This window comes from Bipolaris victoriae (genome assembly GCF_000527765.1).
Source record: "Bipolaris victoriae FI3 unplaced genomic scaffold scaffold_74, whole genome shotgun sequence".
NCBI lineage: Eukaryota > Fungi > Ascomycota > Dothideomycetes > Pleosporales > Pleosporaceae > Bipolaris > Bipolaris victoriae.
Genome location: NW_014575318.1, coordinates 56,854 through 79,137, shown reverse-complemented (window position 1 = coordinate 79,137; position 22,284 = coordinate 56,854). Strand labels below are relative to the sequence as shown.

Below are 22,284 nucleotides of genomic sequence, written 5' to 3'. Positions count from 1 at the left end.
TGTTAGATCAGTATCTGGTAGACTAAAGGCTAGTCAGACGTAAAATCAATGCCTTGTTCATAGAGGCTGGATGGAATTGAACATGGCCTTGGTCGCAAAAGTCCCGGAGCACTATATGGATGCACTTTTGAGAGACTATTATCTCTCCTGATATCCGCAAAAAAACCAAGAAGAAGATGCATAAATTCCCATAGTTGAAAGTATGCATGTAGTCAACTCCAGGTGGTGGGGGTTCAGCACGCCAAACAAAGGAGCGGCGCACGTGTCGACAGTCTAACCGCTTTCGGAACGTACACCTGGAGTTTCTGGAACTCGACACATGCACTTTGAGCTCCGGGATTCCCAAGTGCACAAGCTCACCAACACTCAAACTCCGCGCTACGACCAATCCTTTTTCGCGGGGTGACTCTCGACCTCTCAAAATGTGGAAACCAACAGTCCTGCTCGCTGCTGCCCTGGCGGTTCCGGCACAAGCACTTCACTTCTTCCTGGACGGCGCAGTCCAGAAGTGCTTCTACGAGGAATTGCCCAAGGATACACTGGTTGTTGGTACGGGCTACTCTTTCGCTTTGGTCTTCCAAGACTGCTGGACTTTGGAACAGAGCAAAAGAGCCATAACTAACAATATCAGGCCACTACCACGCTGAGCCCTGGGACGACGCGACCAAGTCCTACCTATCCAAATCCGAAGTCGGCGTCTTCGTAACCGTTGAAGAAACATTCGACGACAACCACCGCATCGTGGCCCAACGAGGCTCTGCCGAAGGCCGCTTCACTTTCAGCGCTGCCGACAGCGGACAGCACAGGATCTGTGTCATTCCCCAGAATGTCCAGGGCGGAGGTGGTTGGTTGAACCAAGGTATCCACGGTACTGTCAGGTTCACCCTCGACATGGCGATTGGAGAGACGAGCAGGATTGAGAGCACGGACAAGGACAAGGTCGAGACGCTGGTGCAGAAGGTCAAGGACTTGAACTCGCGACTACTGGACGTCAGGCGAGAACAGGTCTTCCAGAGAGTACGTCTGACTGCGATCCACCAAACTGAAAATCGGAGACTATATACGTGCAAGTAGGCTAACATGTTATACAGGAGCGCGAGGCCGAATTCCGCGACCAGTCCGAACACACAAACTCGCGCGTCGTCCGCTGGTCAATTATCCAGCTCGTCGTTCTCGGTGTCACTTGCGTCTGGCAACTATCGCATCTGCGCTCCTTCTTCATCAAGCAGAAGCTTACCTAAGAATTCTCGCTCGAAAGAGACACCCCCCCCTTTTCATGCGCATATTTAACGAAGCGGTTGTGGGATCAGGCTGGCGCAGGGGCATATTCCGAAGCAAAATTCATGCGAATGCCGAGGGAGGTTCGGTTTAAAACGTGACTTGTATTGTATGGTGGGCGGGAGGAATACACGGCGTTGAAGAATTGATATTGCTGGGTGTTTAACGTTGGATATTTTGAATCGAGAAGGGCAATTGCAGTATCGTCTTAGTCAGAGTGTATGCCCGTTAGTTGTGGTGTGAGAAGTGGCATATTGTCACTCCCTTTTCTTTTGCAAAGCGGGTTGCATGATTATGTATGCTGAATGGGAATTGGAGAGTCATGACGGATATGTTATGTCACCAATGGAGTATGCTTGCAACACTGTTGATTTTAAAGTCGATATTGCACTGTGAATTTGGCCTCTTTCCTTCCAAGCACTGCTCTACAAGGAAATGCTGTATCGCACTCGCTTCTTTGGGTAACCAAGCATAGGAGCATGTTTTAGTGTAATGCCATCCGTTCTGATGTCCTTTCCCCATTTATAACCAGACCCTTGAAGAGCAGGTATTCTTGTTAACCTGTGATATGAAGTGATTGGTGGAGTTTTTGAACACGGAACTTTCTTGCTTAGGGAGGTTTATGGAAAGGGGAGGGATGAGCAGAGGTGAAGAAGTACACGGGTTTAATGCGGACCAAGGCAATGAGCTGTCATATTGTGCACGATTGTATGAGGGTACTATGAAATAATTGAGAATGGGCAAGAGTGGGGACCCTTCTTTGGCAGACATTGTTGTTTGGGTTCTTGGGATAGGTTGGGTACTACATTAGTTTTTTTTTTTAATCAGACTTCCTCTCTAGACCACGGGTTACTGGAGGAGTGCATCGGAATACTCTGCTCAACGGCGGTTAGCTGTTTTGCTGACGATTGAAGGATAGAAATAACGAGTCCAGACTTTGCTTCATCACGATATTCTGGAGCGTGCTCTTCGATGGTGCGATGGCATCCATTTGGGCAGTACGATGCGCTGTGATGTTAAATTGTTAAGGCGGTGGCAAGATAGATTCGATGTATCAGGTCATGTAGAGGTTCAGGTAATATATAGCATGTTTGTAGTAGTTAGGGATAGTGTGAAAGGGTGTGTCTTGGACTGTTTCGACTTTTTTTTCCCGAAAGAATGTAATGAAAAGATAGCTTTGCCTCTTGCAAATTATGCGCGAGCATATTTGTTGCATCTGCCCGCGGGTTATTACGTTAAAAAGGGTCTCTCTCTCTCTCTCTCTCTCTCTCAAATAACAGTAGAGGAGTAAAATGTACAAACCTACATGTGAAAAATCGTTTAACGTAAGAGAGATGCAGCTATCCCCACGCCCCAGGATTCGCGCATAAGAAACGACTTCATGGACATGGAAGAGACATCACGAGACACAAACTCATCCATGTGCATATGGAGAGTGATAGCTGATATCTAATCATCACTTCAGCATTGTCAAAGGAACGTACCTATATTTCTAATTCATGATGTGGCAATCAGCAAAGAAACTCAACATTGAGGATGGATTTTTCTTACGAAGCACCTTACACTACCACATTGGAAGTCATTCATGCAGAAGAGTTTTAGAAAAGATCAGGAGATATCGCTCCTAACGAGGTGACGAGGTTAATGACTAACTAAACATTTGTCAGAGAGGGGTGGTCAGCCGAGTGCATGACAATCACGTGATGTGGACATACTGCCTAGATAGCACTACTGGTGACGACAGGGTGTAATGTTGGTTGCAGCAACCAAGGCAACGAGTGTAAGAGATAGATTCAGTACTAATTATTCTGTGGTCGACTCTTGCAGATCCTTTTCATACCCACAGATCCACTCCACAAGAGTAAAATTCCTTTCTTAGTAACCACCCCACATCATCACCAGAGCATCACGCCGTAGTATCTCCACGCAAAACCTACTGGGTTTACTTACCGAGTTCGGACTAAATTAGAGCGATATGTATGGGTCTTACGACCACGTGTAGTACCGAGGTTCAGTGGGCTCGTGCGAGCCAAAGTAAGCAATACACCACAGCCACAGCGGGACCTAGAAGAATACGATTAGGGTTTTGATAGTGTGACTGCGAGAGTCTATGAAAAGACATGGTAATTCGTAGCGAGCGGGGCGGGTGCGTCCAACGTGCATGCCCCTTTTTGTGCTGATGGGAAAGACGTGCTGATGGGAATCTAGAAGTAGATGTGTGTATGTGGATATGTCCATGTGATTGCTTTGGTAGCGATACTTTTAGTAACGGGATCACGGCACCTGTTTCCATACTGTGTCTTAGTTAACGCTGACTCGATAGAGTTACGTACCCGGCATGTTGAGGTACACTCATCAACTAGTCGACACTGTGCCGTTGAAATCAGAAAACGAAATCCGTATCAAATACGAAAAGTCTATCCACACGAGGACCAGATGACACAAAATCGATACAGTCGATGCCGATCTAGATGTATCGAATTCGTAAAAAAAAAGGGCACCAATAGTGCCTTACTCCAGTCTAGAATAGCACTGACAGTTCGGCCCCCAACCATGTCCGACATTTGGGGGCGAAATCTCGGAAACCAAGCTCTTAGAGCTGAGCTGACATGCTCACCATGTGGAGTTTGAACGATTGATCACAGATTAGCGAGAGAGACTAGGTCTGGAGGCTGGAAAAAGGGACAATGCGTAAACGGGTATGGTGCACGTGCGCATTCGCCCGTGGATTCTGCCGTTAGGTTGGAACTGGTGTTTTGCGGAAAAGATTTTTTTCCCTACTACTGCAGCACCACCATGACGCTTACTGATGCACCAAGAAGAGTGCATTGCCCAGGCTGCTGAGCAAAAGCATGTTGGAACAAGGTTCATCGGGATTTCGTACGAAAAGAAAGTTTATGCGAGGGTTTGTGCTGCATACTTACGTCGGCCGGCGGTTCCTGGCATGAGGCCGAAGTGCTTTGTCAAGGCTGACAGAACATTGTTGCACGCGGGTGTATGCTACCGCACGGACATAACCAGTGTCAGCCGAAAGGTGCTTGGCAGGGTGCGATCGGCCCAATATCGCTTCAAACACGGCCTGGGAGGGGGATGCCGACGGGCCCAGGGAAGCGGCAGAACCCAATGTATTGCTTTACAAATGTTACTATTAGAGTAAGAGCCAGATAATAGGCAAAACGCAAATCGGTACTGGCGACGTAACCATAGTCGTTCGACCCCACCCACCCTGCTAGGCTCCAATTGGAAGCCCGGAAGCCTTCTCCGCATTTCAACAATGGTGTCGCAGATACCCACTGAATTGAGTTGAGTCTTGTTGCAGCAAAAGAAGCCAAACGTGGTTATCATGCGTCGGTCGCATGGAGTAAGGGGGGGGAGAGAGGGGGGATTGAGTTGGGGTATGACGTTGAGGGCACAATGCCCATCGTGACCCAAACGGGTTTGGTCCGCAGACGTAATTAATAGTGTTAGTGTTACACTGCTAAAAGTTATTGGAAGCCCAATGGCAGCATTGGGTTGCAGTACGCTGGGTTGACGTTGCCCTGCATATGCTGGTTTAATGATTCTGGAATAAGACTGCGTGATTGATAAGACGACAGGAATACGAAAGATCGGGCAATGTGGGTGTAGCAAGTAGAGATAGTATCAGCACGTAAGGTGTCAGGGTATGAGGGGCCGGCGTGTCACGGCAGCGATGTGAGTGGAGAGCGGCACAAACACGCGATTTGGCGTCATGATCGGCATACAAGCCGCCGTACAAAGGACATGTTGAACGGCAGAAACTTGGACGAAATCAAGTTGACGCAGGGTCTCATCATCCCATATTCGCGGATTGGCGGGACGATGAACTAAGGGGTATGGCGCCCGCACAACCGTTTGTGTTGGCGGATGGATGACAGCGTTGTGGGGCCTCCGACAGGTGATTTGCACCCTGATATCCAGTCAGGGTAGCAGTGATTGTCTATAGTAAAGAAGAAAGGAAAAGATTCTCACTTGGCAGAGGACGATAGGGTTCAAAACAAAAATAGAATAATGAAGCAAAGCTGCTCTACTGCAGCTCGCACTCGTGAAGACACACAGTTGTGCGGATGCGGATCTTGGTCGGAAATGGAAGCAGAACTCGGGGATAGTGACGTCATGGCTGATTGCAAGCGAGCGACTAATGCTCATGCCCAAGCGACAGAGGAAACAGCAACGCCGAAGCGACCGGAAGACAAAGGGGATTTTCCTGCTGATTCTGGAGTGTTGTGTGGGTGAAAAGCATAAGCAAAAAATAATGCATGTATTACATACCGATGTATGCACTGTACTAGAACTAGTACCTTCGGTCCAAGTACTCCGCGGAAATCTGTGTGTCGCGTGTGGCCGTGCATCCGCTTTGAGATGTGGCTAGTGGCTTCCATCGGCGAATCGAAGGCCCAGATGTTCGGAGAGGCCGGGGTTGCAGCAGCGTTAAAGCGTCCGTGCATACGATAGGGCTGCACTGCCACATGGAAGTGTAATGGACCCTGCATATTCACGGATCTTGTCCGTCTATGCGATGCCACGTCGACTGGATGAGATGCTTGCTATGCCTGTAGAAACTATCCTTCAGCCTCAAAGGTTCGGAAGAAGTCTCGGTAAAAAAATCTTCCTTGCGTGGTGTTGTGGTGTGATGTTGTTTGTTGCCTGTCGCCCCGGCGGCTCCGTGGTAGACCAAGGATACTGCCAATGCCCAAGCGGAACCACTTGTTCCAGCTGCGGGTTATCTGCGGGTTGAAGGGGGACATGCAGCTGATCTTGTAATACAGAGACCTATCGCTAGTAGCATGTGAAAGACCCAGCTGCGTGGGTGTGGCTGTGTCTCCAGTCTGAGCAAAGCATCCGGGTGATGTGCATCTCGGTTGCCAGTGCCAGCAACGTGGTGCGGGAACCGTTTGGCCACCACAGATCCAGCTATCAATAGTACAGGGCAAAATATGGGGTAGGCTATTGACGGATAAGTTCTCGCATGATACCACGTGGCCTTTTGTCGTTTTACGCGGCCTTGTCGACTAGTTCTGTATGTACGAGCTGAGCATGCCGTGACAATTCACCCCCTAAACTGTCCTGATGGCAATTGTGAGTCACATGTCTACGCATGTGATCGATATCAATACAAGCGGAGACAGTGGTGTGGCTAGTGCATTCGTGTACTCGACACGTTCGTCGCACTGTCGCCTATACCGCGCGCATCAAAACGAAGCTGCTCCGCCCAGTCAAAGCCGGCCATTGTCCGTGTCCCGACGAGGAGCAGCATCAGCTGCCTGTTGAGGTTGCTACGAGCGTATCACGATAGGGGCAGGCTTGACCATCGGATGTTGCACGCTGCTGTGCTCTGCTCTTTTGGGAAAAATAATACAGGCGGCTGCTTACCAAATCGACGGCCAGCGCGACGACAAGGGAGAGTTTGGTCTAGTACCAGGTGTTGAGTACTAGGCTGAGAGGTGTGGGCTCTCAGGCACGTTGTGGCATGCCTGTACAGATCCTTCGGACGTGCGTAGGCGAATCCTCGGTATTGAAAGCAGCAGCAGTAGTGGGTAAGCGTAGTCGTCTCGGGTGCTACCCGAACCCAGTCTAAAAAATTTCAATGGTTGAGGGTCGAACAGCCGGCTTTGCACAGCCTTTCGGCCAGACAGGGTCCGGACGGTCATATGCAGGGTAGAGGTGTGGGTGCTGTCGATCGCGCCGCGGGCTTGCATACCTGGCGTCTGTTAGCGTACACACCCCTGCAAGCCCAGAAGTCGACCTGGTAGACTTGCGTCATAGGAAAAGGTATGAAAGGAAAGGTCTTCGCATGCTCAAGTCGCTTCTGACACTCACTTCAGCAATTAACAATCACTGACGGATACTCGTCAAAGAAATCTCTTAATTCCGGCTTTCCGCGCCCAGCCGGCCCAGAACACAATACTCCCTTCTACCCTCTTCTACACACAACGACCCTAGATCACCTCATCAAGTCGTTCTTCACTCGCATCGGCGACCCATTTCCGAGTCATCGGCCGGCAGCCCGCTAGTATAAAGCAACTTGCCACCCACGCTGGTCCCTTACTTTTTTCCCTTTCCCGACGATTATGTTAGCGCTGCCCACACGACGTCAGCACCTGCCAACCATACCGTCACCACCCTGCTCTCAACACCTCTATCAACAACACGCACCCCAGACATTCGCCTCTCAACCCACCTTCGACCAGAAGATACTCATCGACTACCTTGAGTCGCAGCAGTACCCTTTTGCCACCTCGACCTCACCCCTTAACTCGTACATGAGTGGCGCATACAGCACCGACTTTGCGAACCCGGCTATCCGCATTCAGCAGTCGACCCCTACACCACAGCTCTCCCAGGGCTTCACGCAGCCGTCCATGCTGTCAGCCAGCAACGCCAGTTCCGGGCTCGAGTCCTGGAACAACTATGGTAACGTGCAGTCACAGCCACTCCAGACACTCCCCCAGCGACAGAACCGTGGACACCAGCGCGCCTCATCTTCTTCTTCAATAGGCTCAAGTGCCTCGCAGTATCAACCAGTCGGCCACGCCGCAGGCTACCAGTACGTTGCCCATCCCGATAATTGGCCCTTGCGCCCAGACGACGCTAACAGGCATTCAAGATCTCTCCAGAACCATCTCCCAACACCCACACAGACTCCTACCCAGGACTCATTCATGAACGCCAACAACTTCAACAACTACAGCCACAACGCTGTCAACATGGACCACACCATGTCTGCACACATGTCGATGAAGCAGGCGCTCATGGAGCACACTGGTGAAGACGTCCCAGACTTTGCTCACTCAGCAGGGCAGTCGGTCTCCAGTTACGGCCACGACTCTCCAGCAACGCCACACACAGCACAAGACGACATGGACCTCAAGATGCCCGCAAATGGTGAGACACTCAACAGTCGGATAGACGCCTGGCTCTTCGACGAGTTCTGTACTTACAACGAGCCAGACATGCGCCCCGTACCCAAGTTCGAGAGAACCTATACCGACATTGCTGCCGACACTGGCTTCTACGAGCCCAGCACTTCGACGACATCAGTGCCGCAGTCGAAGCCAGCACAGCCATCACTGCTGTCGCCATATCGCAGCAACACCAACGAGAACGTTCAGCGTGCGTTGCAGGCAGCACAGTTTGCACGCTCGCAATCGCCAAGCAGCACCGCCTCGAGAAGTGACTCACCCTTCCGCAGAGGCTCACCCTACCGACAGCCTAGCAACAGCTTCACGTCACCCATGGGCACTGCCATGGCGATGCGTGAGCAGAACCGCCAGGCTGATGCGGCTTACGCAATGAAGTCGCACATGTCAGCTACTGAGGACGCTGAGCCCAAGACCATCTCGCCCAAGGATGCTCTCCTGGACTACAGGGATACTGATGAAGACTCAAAGGTGCCATTATTTCCGGATAATGGTGCTAACGAGTACGGCAACCAATACACGGGTGGCGAACAATACAAGAACGCCACGCAATCCAATTTCGACGCCCCTTCATCAAACTCGTATCGGCGCGATAGCTGGAACACTCCTCAGTTCTCACCAAACTTCTCAACGTCGACGTCGTCGTCACTGCAGCCATCAACCAACTTCAACTTTGCAACACCATCTCTGCAGAGCAACATGCAAGGCCTTTCGATGAATGCGCCCGCACAATACCGACAAAGCGCCAACAACATGTCATCGATGGTTGACCAAACGCCCGAGTTTCCTGCACACATGACATCTATGGAGTCTAGTGCGAGCGAAGCGGAGCCGCCCAATGGCAGCCAAAACAGCGTGCTATCGGACCGGTACATGAGCAAGCCAGCGTCAACGGGCGCCGAGTCTGGCACATACTCATGCACATATCATGGGTGCTCGCAGCGATTTGAAACACCGCAGAAGCTCCAGAAGCACAAGCGCGAGGGCCACCGGAGCGCCAATCTCAGCACGGCTATGACGTCGGCGGCTATCCTAGAACGCAACTCGCAAGCGGGACCCCACAAGTGTGAGCGCATCAACCCAACCACTGGCAAGCCTTGCAACACTGTCTTCTCCCGGCCATATGACTTGACCCGTCACGAGGACACTATCCACAATGCGCGCAAGCAAAAGGTGCGATGTGCACTGTGCGTCGAGGAGAAGACGTTCTCACGCAACGACGCATTGACAAGGCATATGCGTGTCGTGCACCCCGAGGTTGATTTTCCTGGCAAGCATCGCAGACGCGGCGGCAACCACGACTGAGCGAGCGGGCTTTGACGAGGTGCGCGGAACCGACCGAAGACCGCGGAGACCGTGCCCTTGCAGCCCCAGGCCGGCCTGCCTGCACATTTCAGAACAGCCGGGACCGTTGGCCTGCATGCAGCCCACGCACCCCAACACAGCCAACGTGACGCACAGAATCTTCGATGGCCATCTCGACTGCGAAGACTGTGTGATGGCTGCAGGTATGGCTTTACTCGACAACGCGCACAGACACGCCGGCCGTTCCGGAGCGACGGAGTCGAGCTACACGCTTACTTCTATTGTGCCTCTGTTCATACTGTACAATACGCAGGCTCTGGCTGGCCACGACTGAGACAGCGATGCTCCGATGGAAGCCGGCGCTGCAGGGCATTCAGTTGTCGCTGGACGGAACTGAAGCATCGGGCGATGCAACTTTGAACATTCGACTGTACAGTATTCTATTTTGTCCTTTTTTTCGGGGTTTGGATTGAAAGTTATTGGCATGAGATTTACAGCGGCCACTGAGCGGGCGCATGGGATGATGATACGATATGTAAAAGCCATGGCTTCTGTATACGACAACCAAAAAAGGGACGAGTTCGTAGATAGCATTGTTTTCTCTATCCGATATCTGGTTATGTGGAGTTATTAGACTTTGTATCTTCTTTCTTATCTGATTGATCTGCTCTTTGGTGAGCACTTTTAATATATACAACACTTTTCGAGTCTACAAAATTGGTTCCTCATTACCTGTGAATACTTCTTTACATTCGTACTACGTGCTTGGAGCTGTCAGGCCTTGGTTCGCGGTACCAAGGCCCCATTTGTCATTGTGCCATCGACAGCAGCCATCGATTCCACCAGGCGTATGCAACCGGCGACGCCGGCTTCGACGCCGAACATGATCTCAGCCAACGAGTATGCAGTGAAGCACATAGACTAAATTAGCATAAGTTAATCCCCTATGGCTGATATCCAGTAACACTCTACGCCCTAGCATTCAGCTTCCATCACTCTCAGCTCTCTTAGGACCTCTGCATGATCAAACATTTCCGCGGATACTCAACTTTCCCCCTCCCCCCCTTTCCAAAAGAGAAAGCAAAAAACAAAACAAAAAACAAATCATTCATCCAGACCAACGCTACTGCAGCACCATGCGCGCACCCCCAACTCTATAATCCTAGCCTACCATGGTAGCGGAGCCATACGCATGGTGCAATGTAAGCTGAGGACTGCGCTCCATGCATCTTTACAGGGAAGAGAAAAAGACTATATCGCATCTCGCCCTTAGGTCTATTGTTCTTTTTTGATTCAGAGAGAGAGAGTGAGAATGAGAGCGATCTGGGTCCCCCGCCGCCGTCGCCGCTCACCCACACACACACACACACACACCACCCCGCCAGTGCCGGATGCTAGTGCCGACGGCTGGCTTGCGTTACGTGGGTTGGGTTGGAGAAAGAGGAGGAAAGAGAAGAAAAAAAAAGGACTACGCATTGCGCTAGCGGGGTAGCAAGGGTGCGCCAAAACACAGCCTCTTTTTCTCTCTTCCTCTTACTCTCTTTCTCTCTTACTTTTACTTTTTTTTGGGCGTCCTTGCACCCTGTCCTGTGTGTCTTACACACGTACCACATGCTCCCCCTCCCATCTTCCTGTAGTGCGACACCCACACCCACACCCGGGATAATAGAGTTTTTTTTCTTCCTTCCTTCATCCTACATTGTTCGTTTCTCTCAGCGTTCTAGAAGGTCTATGCATGCAAGCATGGATTATAGTAGTGTAATTTTTTTTCTTACTCGTCAGCCGCATGGGGAGAGGACGGGAGATGGTTTATCCCTTTTTTTGAATTTTTCAATCTTCGATCCAGGGAATCTAGACGGTCTGCACATTCTTGGGGCTGTGTGTGTGTTCGGGGATCAAAAGATTACAGAGCGCGAGTGTAAAGTATTGTCTTCCATATCCCTAAAGTAGGATGCCTCTTTTTTTTTTGCAGGCGGACGAAAATGCTCGGGGTTCGAGAGGAAAAAAAGGTAAAGGTAGCTAGCTGGGCAGACATGCAGGATAAAACGCGTAACGAGTTTCTTAGATAGATTGTTTCTCAAAACTGGCACAACCCCACCCATTTCCCTCCCCCGTCTTTCGTAATCGTTCGCTTGCAAATATCGGCATCATAGACGTGCCGTAGAACCGTTTCATAGTTGCATTTTTTTTCTTTGGGCGCCCCGCTCCGTTGCGCTCTCTTGGTAAATCAAACGTGGAATAGGGTAAGTCCATGAGGCGAAGGTCTCCACATGGCGCCGCACATACACACACAGGTTTACCTAGGAGTATTCCCCCCCCTTCTTGTTCGGCCGTTGGGCGCACCGCGTATGCACCTGTTTCGTCTGCTCGGGGAGTTGTGCCGCCGCTATGGCTCCGTACTTGCCTTCCTTGTTCATGGGGGGGGGGGGGCATGGGTTGGGGGTGGCACGCGACTAGTTCACACGCATACGCACGCCTAGTTACGTTAGTATCGGCGCCCGCGGGTGTGTGTAGGCGAGTGGGTATGGCTGACGGGAGATTGATCGGGGATGCGGAGACACACGAGAGAAAAATGTCTTGGTTGCGCGCGAGTTGCTGAGTTGAGAGGCGCCATGTGGGCTGTGTTGCGTCATGTAGGGCTGAAGGATGCGAAAGAAGGGTTCAACGACGAGGGTGTTTTTTTGTGGGTAGGCCAGCTGGGGGGGGAGGGGGGGGGGGTTTGTTCATGGAGTAGGGAAAACGCAAACGCGGTGATATTGTGGGTCTTTCCATTATGCTTGGAGTAATACGCACAGTGTGTATTAATACAAGACGTACGTACAAACTTGTCTATCAGAAACGCCATTTTAGGACAATTGTGCGACGGGCAGGCTATAACGAGTGTGACGCCTGGCTGGGATGCGCAATCACCGATCCATGAAGACTTTGTAACTGCGGAAGAATTCGGCATCGTCGTGTTGCTTACCTTGATACAGCATTCAATACACCAAGCCCTTTCGTACGCGTCAGTCGATTATTGAAATATATTAGTATACACACATGCAGCATCAGTGATTCGTCACCTACCCAGTCTTGGCGGCAACCCACGGCCTACCTGCCATACTTACCATACCGACCCAAGAATTTTTTTTCTCCAATACCAAGCTCAGACTCGTCTAATCTTCCCCTCCTCAAAAAAAACCAAGAGAAAAACCGAAAGATATAATTTTTTACTCTCTCTCGTAAGATTATAGTGCTATTGTACGGCCCTTCTGATATCCGGACTACGTATGTGTAGTAAGTATATTCTCTTCAACCCCGATTCCCCCCCAACAACCATGCACTAGGCCACATCCTCTTGTTCCGCGGGCTCCCACACCACTGGGTATCCTCTTCTTACTCATCCCTCGCCCTCGGTGGAAAGGGAAACCCTCGATTCGAGGTTGATAGCGCGATGCACGGGGCTTTTGCAGATTGCGTGCGGGTTATTAGAGGGGAGGGGTGGGATGCGGGTTACGTTACGTTGGAAGTGCGTTACCTCGGTGTAATGCGTGGGCTTGGCGGTCGGGTTTTGAAGGATGGAAGGATCCGGGGGAGGGAATGAGCCGTGGGTGGAAACATCCGTGGAAACATCCGTGGAGCAATCATGATCCATGCGAGCAGATGAGTCGTTATGCGGGCCATGTGCGTGAGAGGATGATTCATACTTACTGCAGGTTAGCACGTACGACGGGGTATACAGGGGTCCTCTCAACTACTTGGGTGTATCAAGTATATTCTGCAGCCAGCTCGGAATATACTAATTTGAATTTACTGGTGTTTTACTGCTAGAAGAAGATGGGGGAAAGCCTATCTCGTCGCTTTTGTTCCGACACCTTCTTGCTTATCATAGTTGGATCTAGAGGTAACTATGCACGAAAGAGCTTTAAAGCATTGGAACTATATCTCTAGAAGTATAAAGCTCCTCAGTGCGGACCGAGATATGATTAAGGAAAGAGTCAAGTAGTAGCGCTTAAGAGTAGCGTTCGAAGAGTGTGGTGTAGGGATGCCGTTTTTTCTATAGAAAACTGACAAAGCTGGCATTTGTTACTTCAACCGGGGCCTCTACATATTCCGTCGTATGTGATGACCTGCAGTGCGTACATATTGTACTACTAGATGCACAGGCGGCTGCAGGGAGCGGGACTTTCGGGTGGATCACTCGGGGCATTTACTTCGGGAGCGGGAGTGTGTGCGTAGTTAGCGTTGATATACTATTGTAAGATGATTTATAATGATTAGAGATGATGATTTTCACCTTTTCATGTGTTCATCTTGTAGGTTTGTGAAAAACCTAGGTTTGCAGTCCAATGTACAGGACAGGATGTGTAAGAAGACCTTGCTTCTCGCTTAGCCCTGACTTTGGCGGTTGTATACACGAAAATATAGATGGTTGTAGATTCACCCCTCCCCATACTGATGTTCCAAGAAAACATTCACACGCTATCTTGAGAACTAGAGTTTGTCGATTCGCAATGCATTATTGTGTACAAATTTCCTGTAGAGATGCTTATCTCAAAGTAGTGCCATTACACTACTGGATACCCGTTTGGATATCCGCCTGGAAATCTAACTGATACCACAAAATCATCCGTGCTCTTTCAAGTCGCACTCTCGGGCTTGGTGCGTTTACAAGGACACTTCATTTGTAATGCTGGCTGGCTGTTCTCTGCTGATATTTACCATCTTAGACGACAAAGCTCAGGGGTTGTCTCTAACGATTACGTTTCGCCAAACTTTGCCAATAAGCAATTAGTAATCACAGTCTGTAATCTCGTCAAATCAGATCGACGCTTCATGCAATATAATTGCGCGGATTGAGAACTTGCTTTAGCATGCTTTCCTACCATTTCAGTCACGGTGGCTCTATTTACAACTGGAGCCTTTCAAACATCTACTCACATCGTGTGTCTTTGCTGTTAGCTCAGCAGTAGTTGTAACAGCCACTTTACCAAGTGACAACCCCGCCCGGAGACGTTGAAAGGAATTCCCATAGTAGGTCAGAAACAACTGCGCTTGCACTAGGACATCCAAAAAAACCACCATGGTCACCAGCAACAAGTACCCTGGTCTAGAAGTTGCCGTTCATGTTAACGACCGGCCAATACAGGAGTACGATGATGATGATGACGAGAACCCTCCATCAAACACCGTTACAAAATACATCGAAGCTAAATCAGGAGCTGAATTTGCTGTGATAACCACCTTCAAGCCGCCCTTCTCTCCACCTCATGGAGTCATGATAAGTCTTATTGTCGACGGTAGTCCAGTGACTTCCCGGTGTTGCCGACAAGACGAGCTCTTCGGTCGCGTATTTAATATGCATGCTATTCATCGGAAGATTGATGGGGAATGGGTGATGCAGAAGCTTCACTTCTCAGAGATTGACATTGGTATTTATGTCAAAAGCCATTTCATCGATATCTACTCAAAATCTTACAGTGAAAGAAGCACATGCGGTAGCACCGAATCCCACAGATGTCAAACATGCTCTAAGTAGCAAAGGACAGATTACACTCTTGCTTCACTTTGTAAAGGATATCAAAGAGATAGGGTCGGATGAGTACTGGGAAAGAAATGTCGAACTCACACCACTTGATGAGATTCCAGAGAAAGCGCTGAAAGGAAATGCGCTCTCACACCAAGCAGCGTATGTATGGTAATCTGGCAATAGTTCTGTGGAAAGCTAACCAGACACAAAGCCTGACCACCCCAGAAAGTTCTCAGAGCCGATCCGGACAGAAACTCAGAGTGTATAGTCTCGCAGAGAAAGAGCCATTCGCAATATTTCATTTCAAATACAGATCTCTTGGTCAGTACCGTCCGTTTCAATACACACACGTACTGACATACACGCCTCAAGCGAGCCTAAAGGCCCTGGGAATAGTGCCCAGAGATGAAGCCATGACGGTTCCGCTAGAGGACAGACCAGAAGAAGAACTCACTCCAGACGAGCTGAGAGAACTAGTTCGCCGCATGAGACAAGTATGTATACTGGGTTTTCTGTGAACAAAATTACTGAGCTAGCGACAGCGAGAAGTGCAAAGCAATCTCATCAAGAAAGAGACAACAAACAGAGGCTCGATCGAGCATGAACAGATCACCGACGATGAAGAGGCCTCTGCAGCTTAATGGCACATCCACAATCGTCCACGAGTTGATCCAGAGGTCGTTACGATTGATTGATGCGGTTTTGGTCAGCTCGGTACGGAACATGATTGCCCACCCTGCTGCGCGGAGCTCTGAGTACGAAAATCGACACGCAAAAGATGCTAAAATGACGATGCTCCCACCAACATGCTTTTGAATGCGGAATCTGTTGGGCTGATCAGCTGTGTGCTTGACACATTGGACTGTAAAGCCACCTGTACGAAACCTTAGTGCACGCGGCGACCAAGACACTCTTCAAAAGGGTGTGTCTAAAAGATCTTGCTGATCTGGACTTGTGAGTAGGGAACGGTGACGGCGATATTCAAGTGATTGTATTTCGGTGATTTACCAATTAATATGGACTTTTACCTTCTAAAGAGTCCTAGGATAGCACAGCAGACGGCTGTCTAATATTATGGCTTCGTATCCACTCTTTTTCCTTACCTCAATTTCTCTTCCGCCCATGTGATCTTCAGTCTCAGACCAAATATGATGATTCTTCATTGTTGTCCTAACTGAAGGCTCACCTTCTCATCTATTCTCGATAAGACTCACTGTCCAAGAAACTATTGAGTTAAGTGAAGATGAGGAAATTGTAGCAATGTTATTGCAAACCAAGGATGAAATAATTTCTACTTACTATGGCCAAGCTAGGTGTTGGAATAAGTGAAAAGTAAACGAAAGTCTTCTTTAATCATGAGAGAAACTGGCTATCCCGAAAAACTTTATTCTCATACACCAAATACCTCGCACAACACATTCACCTCAACTTCTACCACCGCGGTGCCGTCGCAGTAGGCAAAGCATACGTCTCACTCCACGTAGCTGTATACTTTGAGCTCCCCACAATAGTCTGACTCCTCGCGTCCACATACGTCGCGCTCGTCACCACGCTATTAGTCCCAATCCACGTGCTCCACGGGGTCGCCGTCGCAACACCCTTGATGGGGCCCAGCGCAACGGCCGTCGTCTCCGGCCACGCACCCGACCACACCGTCGGGCCTGGGATAACGTAGTCAGTGGGACAGGGGGCAACGGACCCCGTTGGTTTCTTAGTTTCAGTCGAGCAGTAAATCTAACGCGTACATCAGTATACACAACGATGTCACCAACACAGTCAGCTACTAGAAAGGGAAAAGAGCTAGTAAGACGAACATTGTGTACAACTCCCGGATCCTCATACGAATACGCCCCCGGAAACCCGACTCCCTCGGGCAACTCAACCTCACCACCCCCCACAACCTCAATCTGCACACAATCCGGATAAAACTGCGCTCCTCTCCGCGGATTCTGCGCAAAACTCACGTCGCCCTCATGCAAGCCGATCATCTCAGCGCGGATAAGATACGGTCCTGCCTTCAGGCCCGCAGGAACACGCACATTCATGCGTCCGTAGTTGGCCCTGATATCCGCCGTGGTACTCCATTTACCAGGCTGCGGGAAAGGGTTACTTTGGATTTTGCCGGCATGCCAGAGTTTGACAAAGGACGAGTTTGTCGGGGGGTCTGGCGAGATGTAGATGAGCGAGGGGCCGTGGTGCGAGTATGCGATTACTTCGTCGGTGGTGTTGCGGAGTTCGTGGTGCCAGTCGAAAGTTAGGTTGTCTCCCGGAGATACTTTGATGGTGTCGTGGGCTTGGATGTCACCCAGGACGTTGCAGCGCATGTCGATGGAGGAGAGGTCCTTGACGGGGGAGTTGTTGTAGCCGCCTTTGCCGTTTTGCCCATTGTATCCCGGTATTCGGATGCCGGTGAAGGTGCCTTGGTCGACGCCGTTGACGAAGACGCCCTGTGAGTGGGTTAGTAGGGGAGTGGTTTAGATGAGGGATTCTAGTGTACCCAGATGAATGTGTGGGCGTATGCTTGGCTTGCGAGGAGCGGGAGGATGAGGGCGTAGTTAGGTGCCATTGTGACGGCGAAGACAAGGAAACTCGAAGTGATGGATGTGCACAATGCGAGGTGTTTCTGAAGACTTCTATGGCGCCATTTATAGCGAGGTGATTCACTGGGTGTGTATACACCTAAGGGCAGATGATGAGGCTAGTGTATTGCGATGCAATATACCCGTTCTGTCCCATATTATTAATTTACTGCGGGTTCCTAACCCATCCACACAGGCATGCAGATAGGACATATCGGGCGGGGAGATCGGATTCATGCCCGATTCTGCACAACATACGTACTGAATATAGGTATTCGTTTTGGTGACATGCATATGGAGAGTCGGAACCGCCCTGCGGACACTGTATTGCCATGGTAGTACCCCGTATAGTGGGGTGCAGTCTTGCGGTTTTTTTGAGACCTATTTCAGGGCTCGCCGGTTCCCTGGTTATATCAATGGATGAGGTAGAGGGGTTCAGTGAAGACATGTGAAGTTGCACGCCATAGCCTTTCACGAAAACATGGACGAGTTGTCGGAGTTGTACAGACATAGAAAACAGTATTGTAGGCAGGTGGTTGTTGTCAAATGAGTAGTCCAAGTTCTTAGAGATACTGTATGTCCCTCACGCCCATCAATCTAGCATCAAATGTACTTATCAGGGTGCCTGTTCGAGTCTCAGTGTTGTAAGTAAAACGCCTGCCCTCACCAGCCGTCGGTAGGAAGACATGGCAATCGGAAAGGCAATCGGCCTTGTCTAGTAACTCCAGCAGCCAATGCGACAGTAAAAAACCATATAAATTCACAAGACGACGACGATGGTGAAGTTCGATCCACGTGCCGCAGAGCCCCAGATCGGTGTTTGCACACGCGCGATCTCTAGCCCCCGCGACTTCCCCCGCCGGTGATTGGCTCATGCCGCAACCACCGGCGCTATTTTATCAGGTCCGGCGCTGCTGACTGCACTTGACCTCCCATTTCCCTCACCCCCCAAGGCTCCTGTATAACCGCGCACATACATCACACACCTTGCAAGCAACGCCTCGAGGTGTAAAAGGCCATTCGTTTTTTTAATCTTCTGCCGCAACCTTTTCTGTTTCTTATTTGCTTGGCTTTTCTGTCCAATCGTAGCGAGGTAAAATGGCGCGTGGCAACCAGCGTGACAAGGCTAGGGAGAAGAACCTCAAGGAGCAGGCCGGAAAGGTAGGGTTTTCCTTTGTCCGATACTGCTGGGAGTACGGCTAGTATGGTATTCGCAATGATGCTGACATTTTGACAGAAATCCAAGAATACGGTATGTTTATTGTGAAGATATGCTGGATACACCGCCAAATAGAGAGCAGGCGGCTAACGGACAGCCTCTTAGCAATCCGGTACCGAGTTTGCCCGCACCAAGGAGAACGTTGCGGCTATCATGCGCGCTAAGCAGGCTGCTGGTAAGTCGTCCCTCTGCCTGCCACGTATCTGCTGCGTGGTCGCAATGTGTGGATGCAGACGTGGCGTTGTAGAATATCTGTGCTGACATCCACTATAGCTGAGGCAAAGAAGGCTGAAACTGCCAAGAAATGAGCAGCTGCAAGCGCGCTGTGGCACCGATTACAGCAGCAACTTAGACAGCCCCAGTTATTGAGTAGCGGAGTTTTACGGAAAAGGCATTGGCGGGTTATGAGTTACGGGTGTTGGTGAATTGCTTGGATACCAAATACACTGATTTTTGATTTTGCAATGTTGTGATGTTACCTATTTTGCTGATCCAACTGTGAAGCCCAACCAACCTTCTGCCTAACATTTGTAAGTTCCTCACTTGCAAACATCACGATAGTAAAGTCAAAGTCAAGGGAGCAAACATAGTGGCGACCACTTGGATCCAGCTCTAATACTTTAAAAAGGTTTTAACAAACGCGAACAAAATCCCTGCCAAAAGTACCCAGCAGGCACCACAGCGCGGCAATACATCGCAGCATGTGGGGAATACGGTATCATGCAAACGCCCCAGCAAATGATAAAATGGTATAAAGAGGCCAGCGAAAAAAAAGGAAGAAGGCGCCCAAGTGGAAAACCTCCTCCCTCGCCGACTTCATCATAAGAATCTCGCCTCCTTTCCCCCTCTATCTTTCTCCTGACTACAACACGCAACCCCAACCGCCCATTACACCTTACTGCAATTTCGTTTCGACCATTTAAGCAATCATGCCGGCATAGCCGCCAAAGCTGTTGATAGCCGCAGTAGGGGGGAAGGATCCCGCGCCGCACAGGCACTGGCACGAGCAAGCAATACCCTGACCGTCCATACCGGATCCAGCAATGACCTGGGCAGGAGGAGGAGGAGAAGCCGCAGGAGGAGCGGGTGGTGGAGGTGCTGCGCCTGTAGGAGCAGCTTCGCCGCCTCCAGCAATGACGCCGACGGTGGAGGGGGCTGCAGCCGCGCCAGGGTCGACGATCTGAAGACCGCCCTCTACGAGGTCGGTGCCGTTGGTCTTGATGGCCAGCGTCTTGAAGTCGGCCATCGTCTTGTCGCCAGTCTCGGCGGGGTTGATGGAGAAGACCATGCCCTTGCCGCAGTGGATTCCGTTCTTTTGCTTGCAGTAGAACCCTTTTTAGTGTTAGTTGGCTATTCGCATTGGCGCAAAAAAGTTGTTGGGTAGGCTTACAGAGCGGCTCGGTGGTCTCGACGGTCATGTTCCAGGTGACGCCGGGCATACCCTCTGGGTTGGGCATGAAGCCAGAGTCCATTCCTCCCTCCATCTTCTTGCAGGGCTCGGCGAAAGTCGACTGGGTGACGGTGTGGTTCTTCTGCATGAACTCGAAGACGACCATGTCGCCGACGTTGGCCTTGATGGTATCGGGAGTGTATTCTAGCTTGGGGGCCATGCCCGCCTCAACAGGCTTCATTCCACCAACAATAACCTACCATGTATTAGCATAAGAGGCTCGAGCTTTTATTAGTGCGGACTGTGCTTACAGTGTGGATTTTCTGGCCAGCGGCGGGAGCAGGAGCAACCTCCATAACCATCATCTCAGCAGTGGCCAAGGCGGCGGCCAAAGGTAGTGCTGTGAAGTACTTCATTATGACTAGTAGATTGAGTATCGTGTGTTAAAAAATGTTTTGTCGTGAAAAGTGAACGTAAGCCTGCACTGCAAGCACTAGAATGTACGATGAAAAAGGGTGAAGGATTGAAAGGGCACTACGAGGGCCGGCTCGGACAGTAAGAAGCAGATGAGGAAAAGAGAAAGAGAAAGTGGAGCACCAGTATTATGAGGCAGATGTCTTGATGTAAGGAGAAAAGCTGTCTGCCTGGGGAAGTGTATTCCTTAAATCCACGCATGAAATTGTTGATTCTGAAGGGTTTGCACGCCGGTCGCATGCCGGGCGAAACACCAACCCCCTGAGCTGGGCAATCCAGTACGAGTAAGGAAACTTGGGTGGAAAAATGGCGAGATTTTGGCGATCCGCCCGCGGTTGCGCGTGGGTGCGGGGTTGGGGTGATGCTCGAACCGTTGGAAGAGGGTTGAAGTGCGTCGCGGTGGTGTCGCAGATCTGTCTCGCCTCTCGCTGCACAGCACGCTTTGGGTAATCTAAGAGCCACGAGGCCTATAGCACTAGCGACACAACTACTCATAATGCCTGGACAATGGGGCTGGAAAAGATCAAGCCGCATAAGAGGCGGTGCCAACTAATAGCTCGCGGCCTACTTTCCCGTCCTCTTTGAGGCACAAACTGTTGGTGGTAAGTCGCGCCCAGGGTCATGGCAATGAACATCCTTACGCGCATTGGCTGCACATGCTGGCAATTATCCAGGCTCAAGGCAATAGTCGTGCATCATGGCGGACAGCCACGCAATTCATATGCGCCGCTGTTATTCTTGAGCGGAAGAGTCGTGAGCCGCCTGCTGGTGCTGGCCCGCATGCAAACCGGTGTAGTAACCAGCATAGTACCACGACATCATGATGTTTTTTAGGTTTTCGTCTTTAACTGCAGAACATCATCAGCATACGGCCCGCTGCCCGCTTCCGACTGTCCACGTTCCCCGGAAACAACGGCTGTCAAAATCAGTAATACATACCTGTTCCGAGCATCGCTTGGGGCACGGCCTCTGCAAGAGTCTCGGCAGCACCTGGGGCCGATGCAGCCTCAGCCCTTGGCGATTGGGTATCGTGGGTGTTTTGCTGTTCGGATTGTCCTGGTTCCTGGTTCGCGTTAGCCAGGGCTCAGAACTCGAGTGTTTCACTTGCGACATGTACACGTACCTGTTGCACAAGGCAAGTTTTTTCCGACTGGGCAACGCAGCTTATCTCTGTATTCGACATGTCTGCATCGTCGTTAGGCGCAATGCCATTGGTTTCTGTTGCTCCTGACGTTGGCTCTGTTTCCTCTATCAGGTCGCCATAGCCCCTGCTGGCGTTAATCTAATTTCATCTTGACAGGCTCCAGGCAAGCGCCCAGCAAGCACCTACTCTCGCAGTTCTTTGAGCTCCTCTTCCGTGAGCACGTCTTCTAGTCGCTTGCCAGACTGGTGGATGCTGTGATACTTCTGCATCCGCAGGTTAATCAACCTTTTTTTTTCCTGCACAGCTTGGCAGCAGAGGTGAATTCTTACCTTGTACTCGTTGAGCGCGTCATCCCAGGAACTGATGAGGAGAGAGTCGTCCCAAGCATGCTTATCACTCATATCAACGACTGGCGCCATGCTGATGAAGAGCCAGGGCGTGATTTGTG

The 22,284-nt window shown here is 50.5% G+C and overlaps 9 protein-coding genes across 9 annotated transcripts; 4 read left to right on the top strand and 5 right to left on the bottom strand.

Moving 5' to 3' along the window:
• Positions 1 to 422: 422 nt before the first annotated feature.
• COCVIDRAFT_105756 (hypothetical protein) lies at positions 423 to 1,241 on the top strand (the record flags this gene model as incomplete). Its single annotated transcript, XM_014698658.1, has 3 exons — positions 423 to 549; positions 632 to 1,017; positions 1,092 to 1,241. The coding sequence occupies 3 exons, from the start codon at positions 423 to 425 to the stop codon at positions 1,239 to 1,241; spliced, it is 663 nt and encodes a 220-aa protein (XP_014554144.1).
• A 6,126-nt stretch (positions 1,242 to 7,367) lies between these two features.
• On the top strand, positions 7,368 to 9,521 carry COCVIDRAFT_28755 (hypothetical protein; the record flags this gene model as incomplete). Its single annotated transcript, XM_014698657.1, has 2 exons — positions 7,368 to 7,843; positions 7,904 to 9,521. 2 exons carry the CDS (start codon positions 7,368 to 7,370, stop codon positions 9,519 to 9,521), a joined length of 2,094 nt encoding a protein of 697 aa, XP_014554143.1.
• Positions 9,522 to 12,001: 2,480 nt separating this feature from the next.
• On the bottom strand, positions 12,002 to 12,154 carry COCVIDRAFT_105714 (hypothetical protein; the record flags this gene model as incomplete). Its single annotated transcript, XM_014698656.1, has 1 exon — positions 12,002 to 12,154. The coding sequence occupies one exon, from the start codon at positions 12,152 to 12,154 to the stop codon at positions 12,002 to 12,004; it is 153 nt and encodes a 50-aa protein (XP_014554142.1).
• A 2,429-nt stretch (positions 12,155 to 14,583) lies between these two features.
• Positions 14,584 to 15,671, top strand: COCVIDRAFT_18086 (hypothetical protein; the record flags this gene model as incomplete). The annotated part of the gene is made up of 5 exons (XM_014698622.1): positions 14,584 to 14,932; positions 14,982 to 15,189; positions 15,242 to 15,351; positions 15,403 to 15,524; positions 15,573 to 15,671. 5 exons carry the CDS (start codon positions 14,584 to 14,586, stop codon positions 15,669 to 15,671), a joined length of 888 nt encoding a protein of 295 aa, XP_014554108.1.
• Positions 15,672 to 16,461: 790 nt separating this feature from the next.
• COCVIDRAFT_105776 (lytic polysaccharide monooxygenase) lies at positions 16,462 to 17,596 on the bottom strand (the record flags this gene model as incomplete). Its single annotated transcript, XM_014698655.1, has 3 exons — positions 16,462 to 16,764; positions 16,845 to 17,477; positions 17,528 to 17,596. 3 exons carry the CDS (start codon positions 17,594 to 17,596, stop codon positions 16,462 to 16,464), a joined length of 1,005 nt encoding a protein of 334 aa, XP_014554141.1.
• A 1,111-nt stretch (positions 17,597 to 18,707) lies between these two features.
• COCVIDRAFT_105722 (hypothetical protein) lies at positions 18,708 to 19,089 on the top strand (the record flags this gene model as incomplete). Its single annotated transcript, XM_014698654.1, has 3 exons — positions 18,708 to 18,770; positions 18,847 to 18,861; positions 18,934 to 19,089. The coding sequence occupies 3 exons, from the start codon at positions 18,708 to 18,710 to the stop codon at positions 19,087 to 19,089; spliced, it is 234 nt and encodes a 77-aa protein (XP_014554140.1).
• A 658-nt stretch (positions 19,090 to 19,747) lies between these two features.
• COCVIDRAFT_18084 (hypothetical protein) lies at positions 19,748 to 20,634 on the bottom strand (the record flags this gene model as incomplete). Its single annotated transcript, XM_014698621.1, has 3 exons — positions 19,748 to 20,160; positions 20,219 to 20,474; positions 20,530 to 20,634. 3 exons carry the CDS (start codon positions 20,632 to 20,634, stop codon positions 19,748 to 19,750), a joined length of 774 nt encoding a protein of 257 aa, XP_014554107.1.
• Positions 20,635 to 20,752: 118 nt separating this feature from the next.
• Positions 20,753 to 21,226, bottom strand: COCVIDRAFT_105753 (hypothetical protein; the record flags this gene model as incomplete). Its single annotated transcript, XM_014698653.1, has 1 exon — positions 20,753 to 21,226. One exon carries the CDS (start codon positions 21,224 to 21,226, stop codon positions 20,753 to 20,755), a length of 474 nt encoding a protein of 157 aa, XP_014554139.1.
• A 207-nt stretch (positions 21,227 to 21,433) lies between these two features.
• COCVIDRAFT_49225 (hypothetical protein) lies at positions 21,434 to 22,255 on the bottom strand (the record flags this gene model as incomplete). Its single annotated transcript, XM_014698652.1, has 5 exons — positions 21,434 to 21,540; positions 21,632 to 21,755; positions 21,816 to 21,960; positions 22,023 to 22,099; positions 22,166 to 22,255. Coding segments are annotated over 5 exons (543 nt in total), but the record flags the coding sequence as incomplete, so codon positions are not given.
• Positions 22,256 to 22,284: the final 29 nt, after the last annotated feature.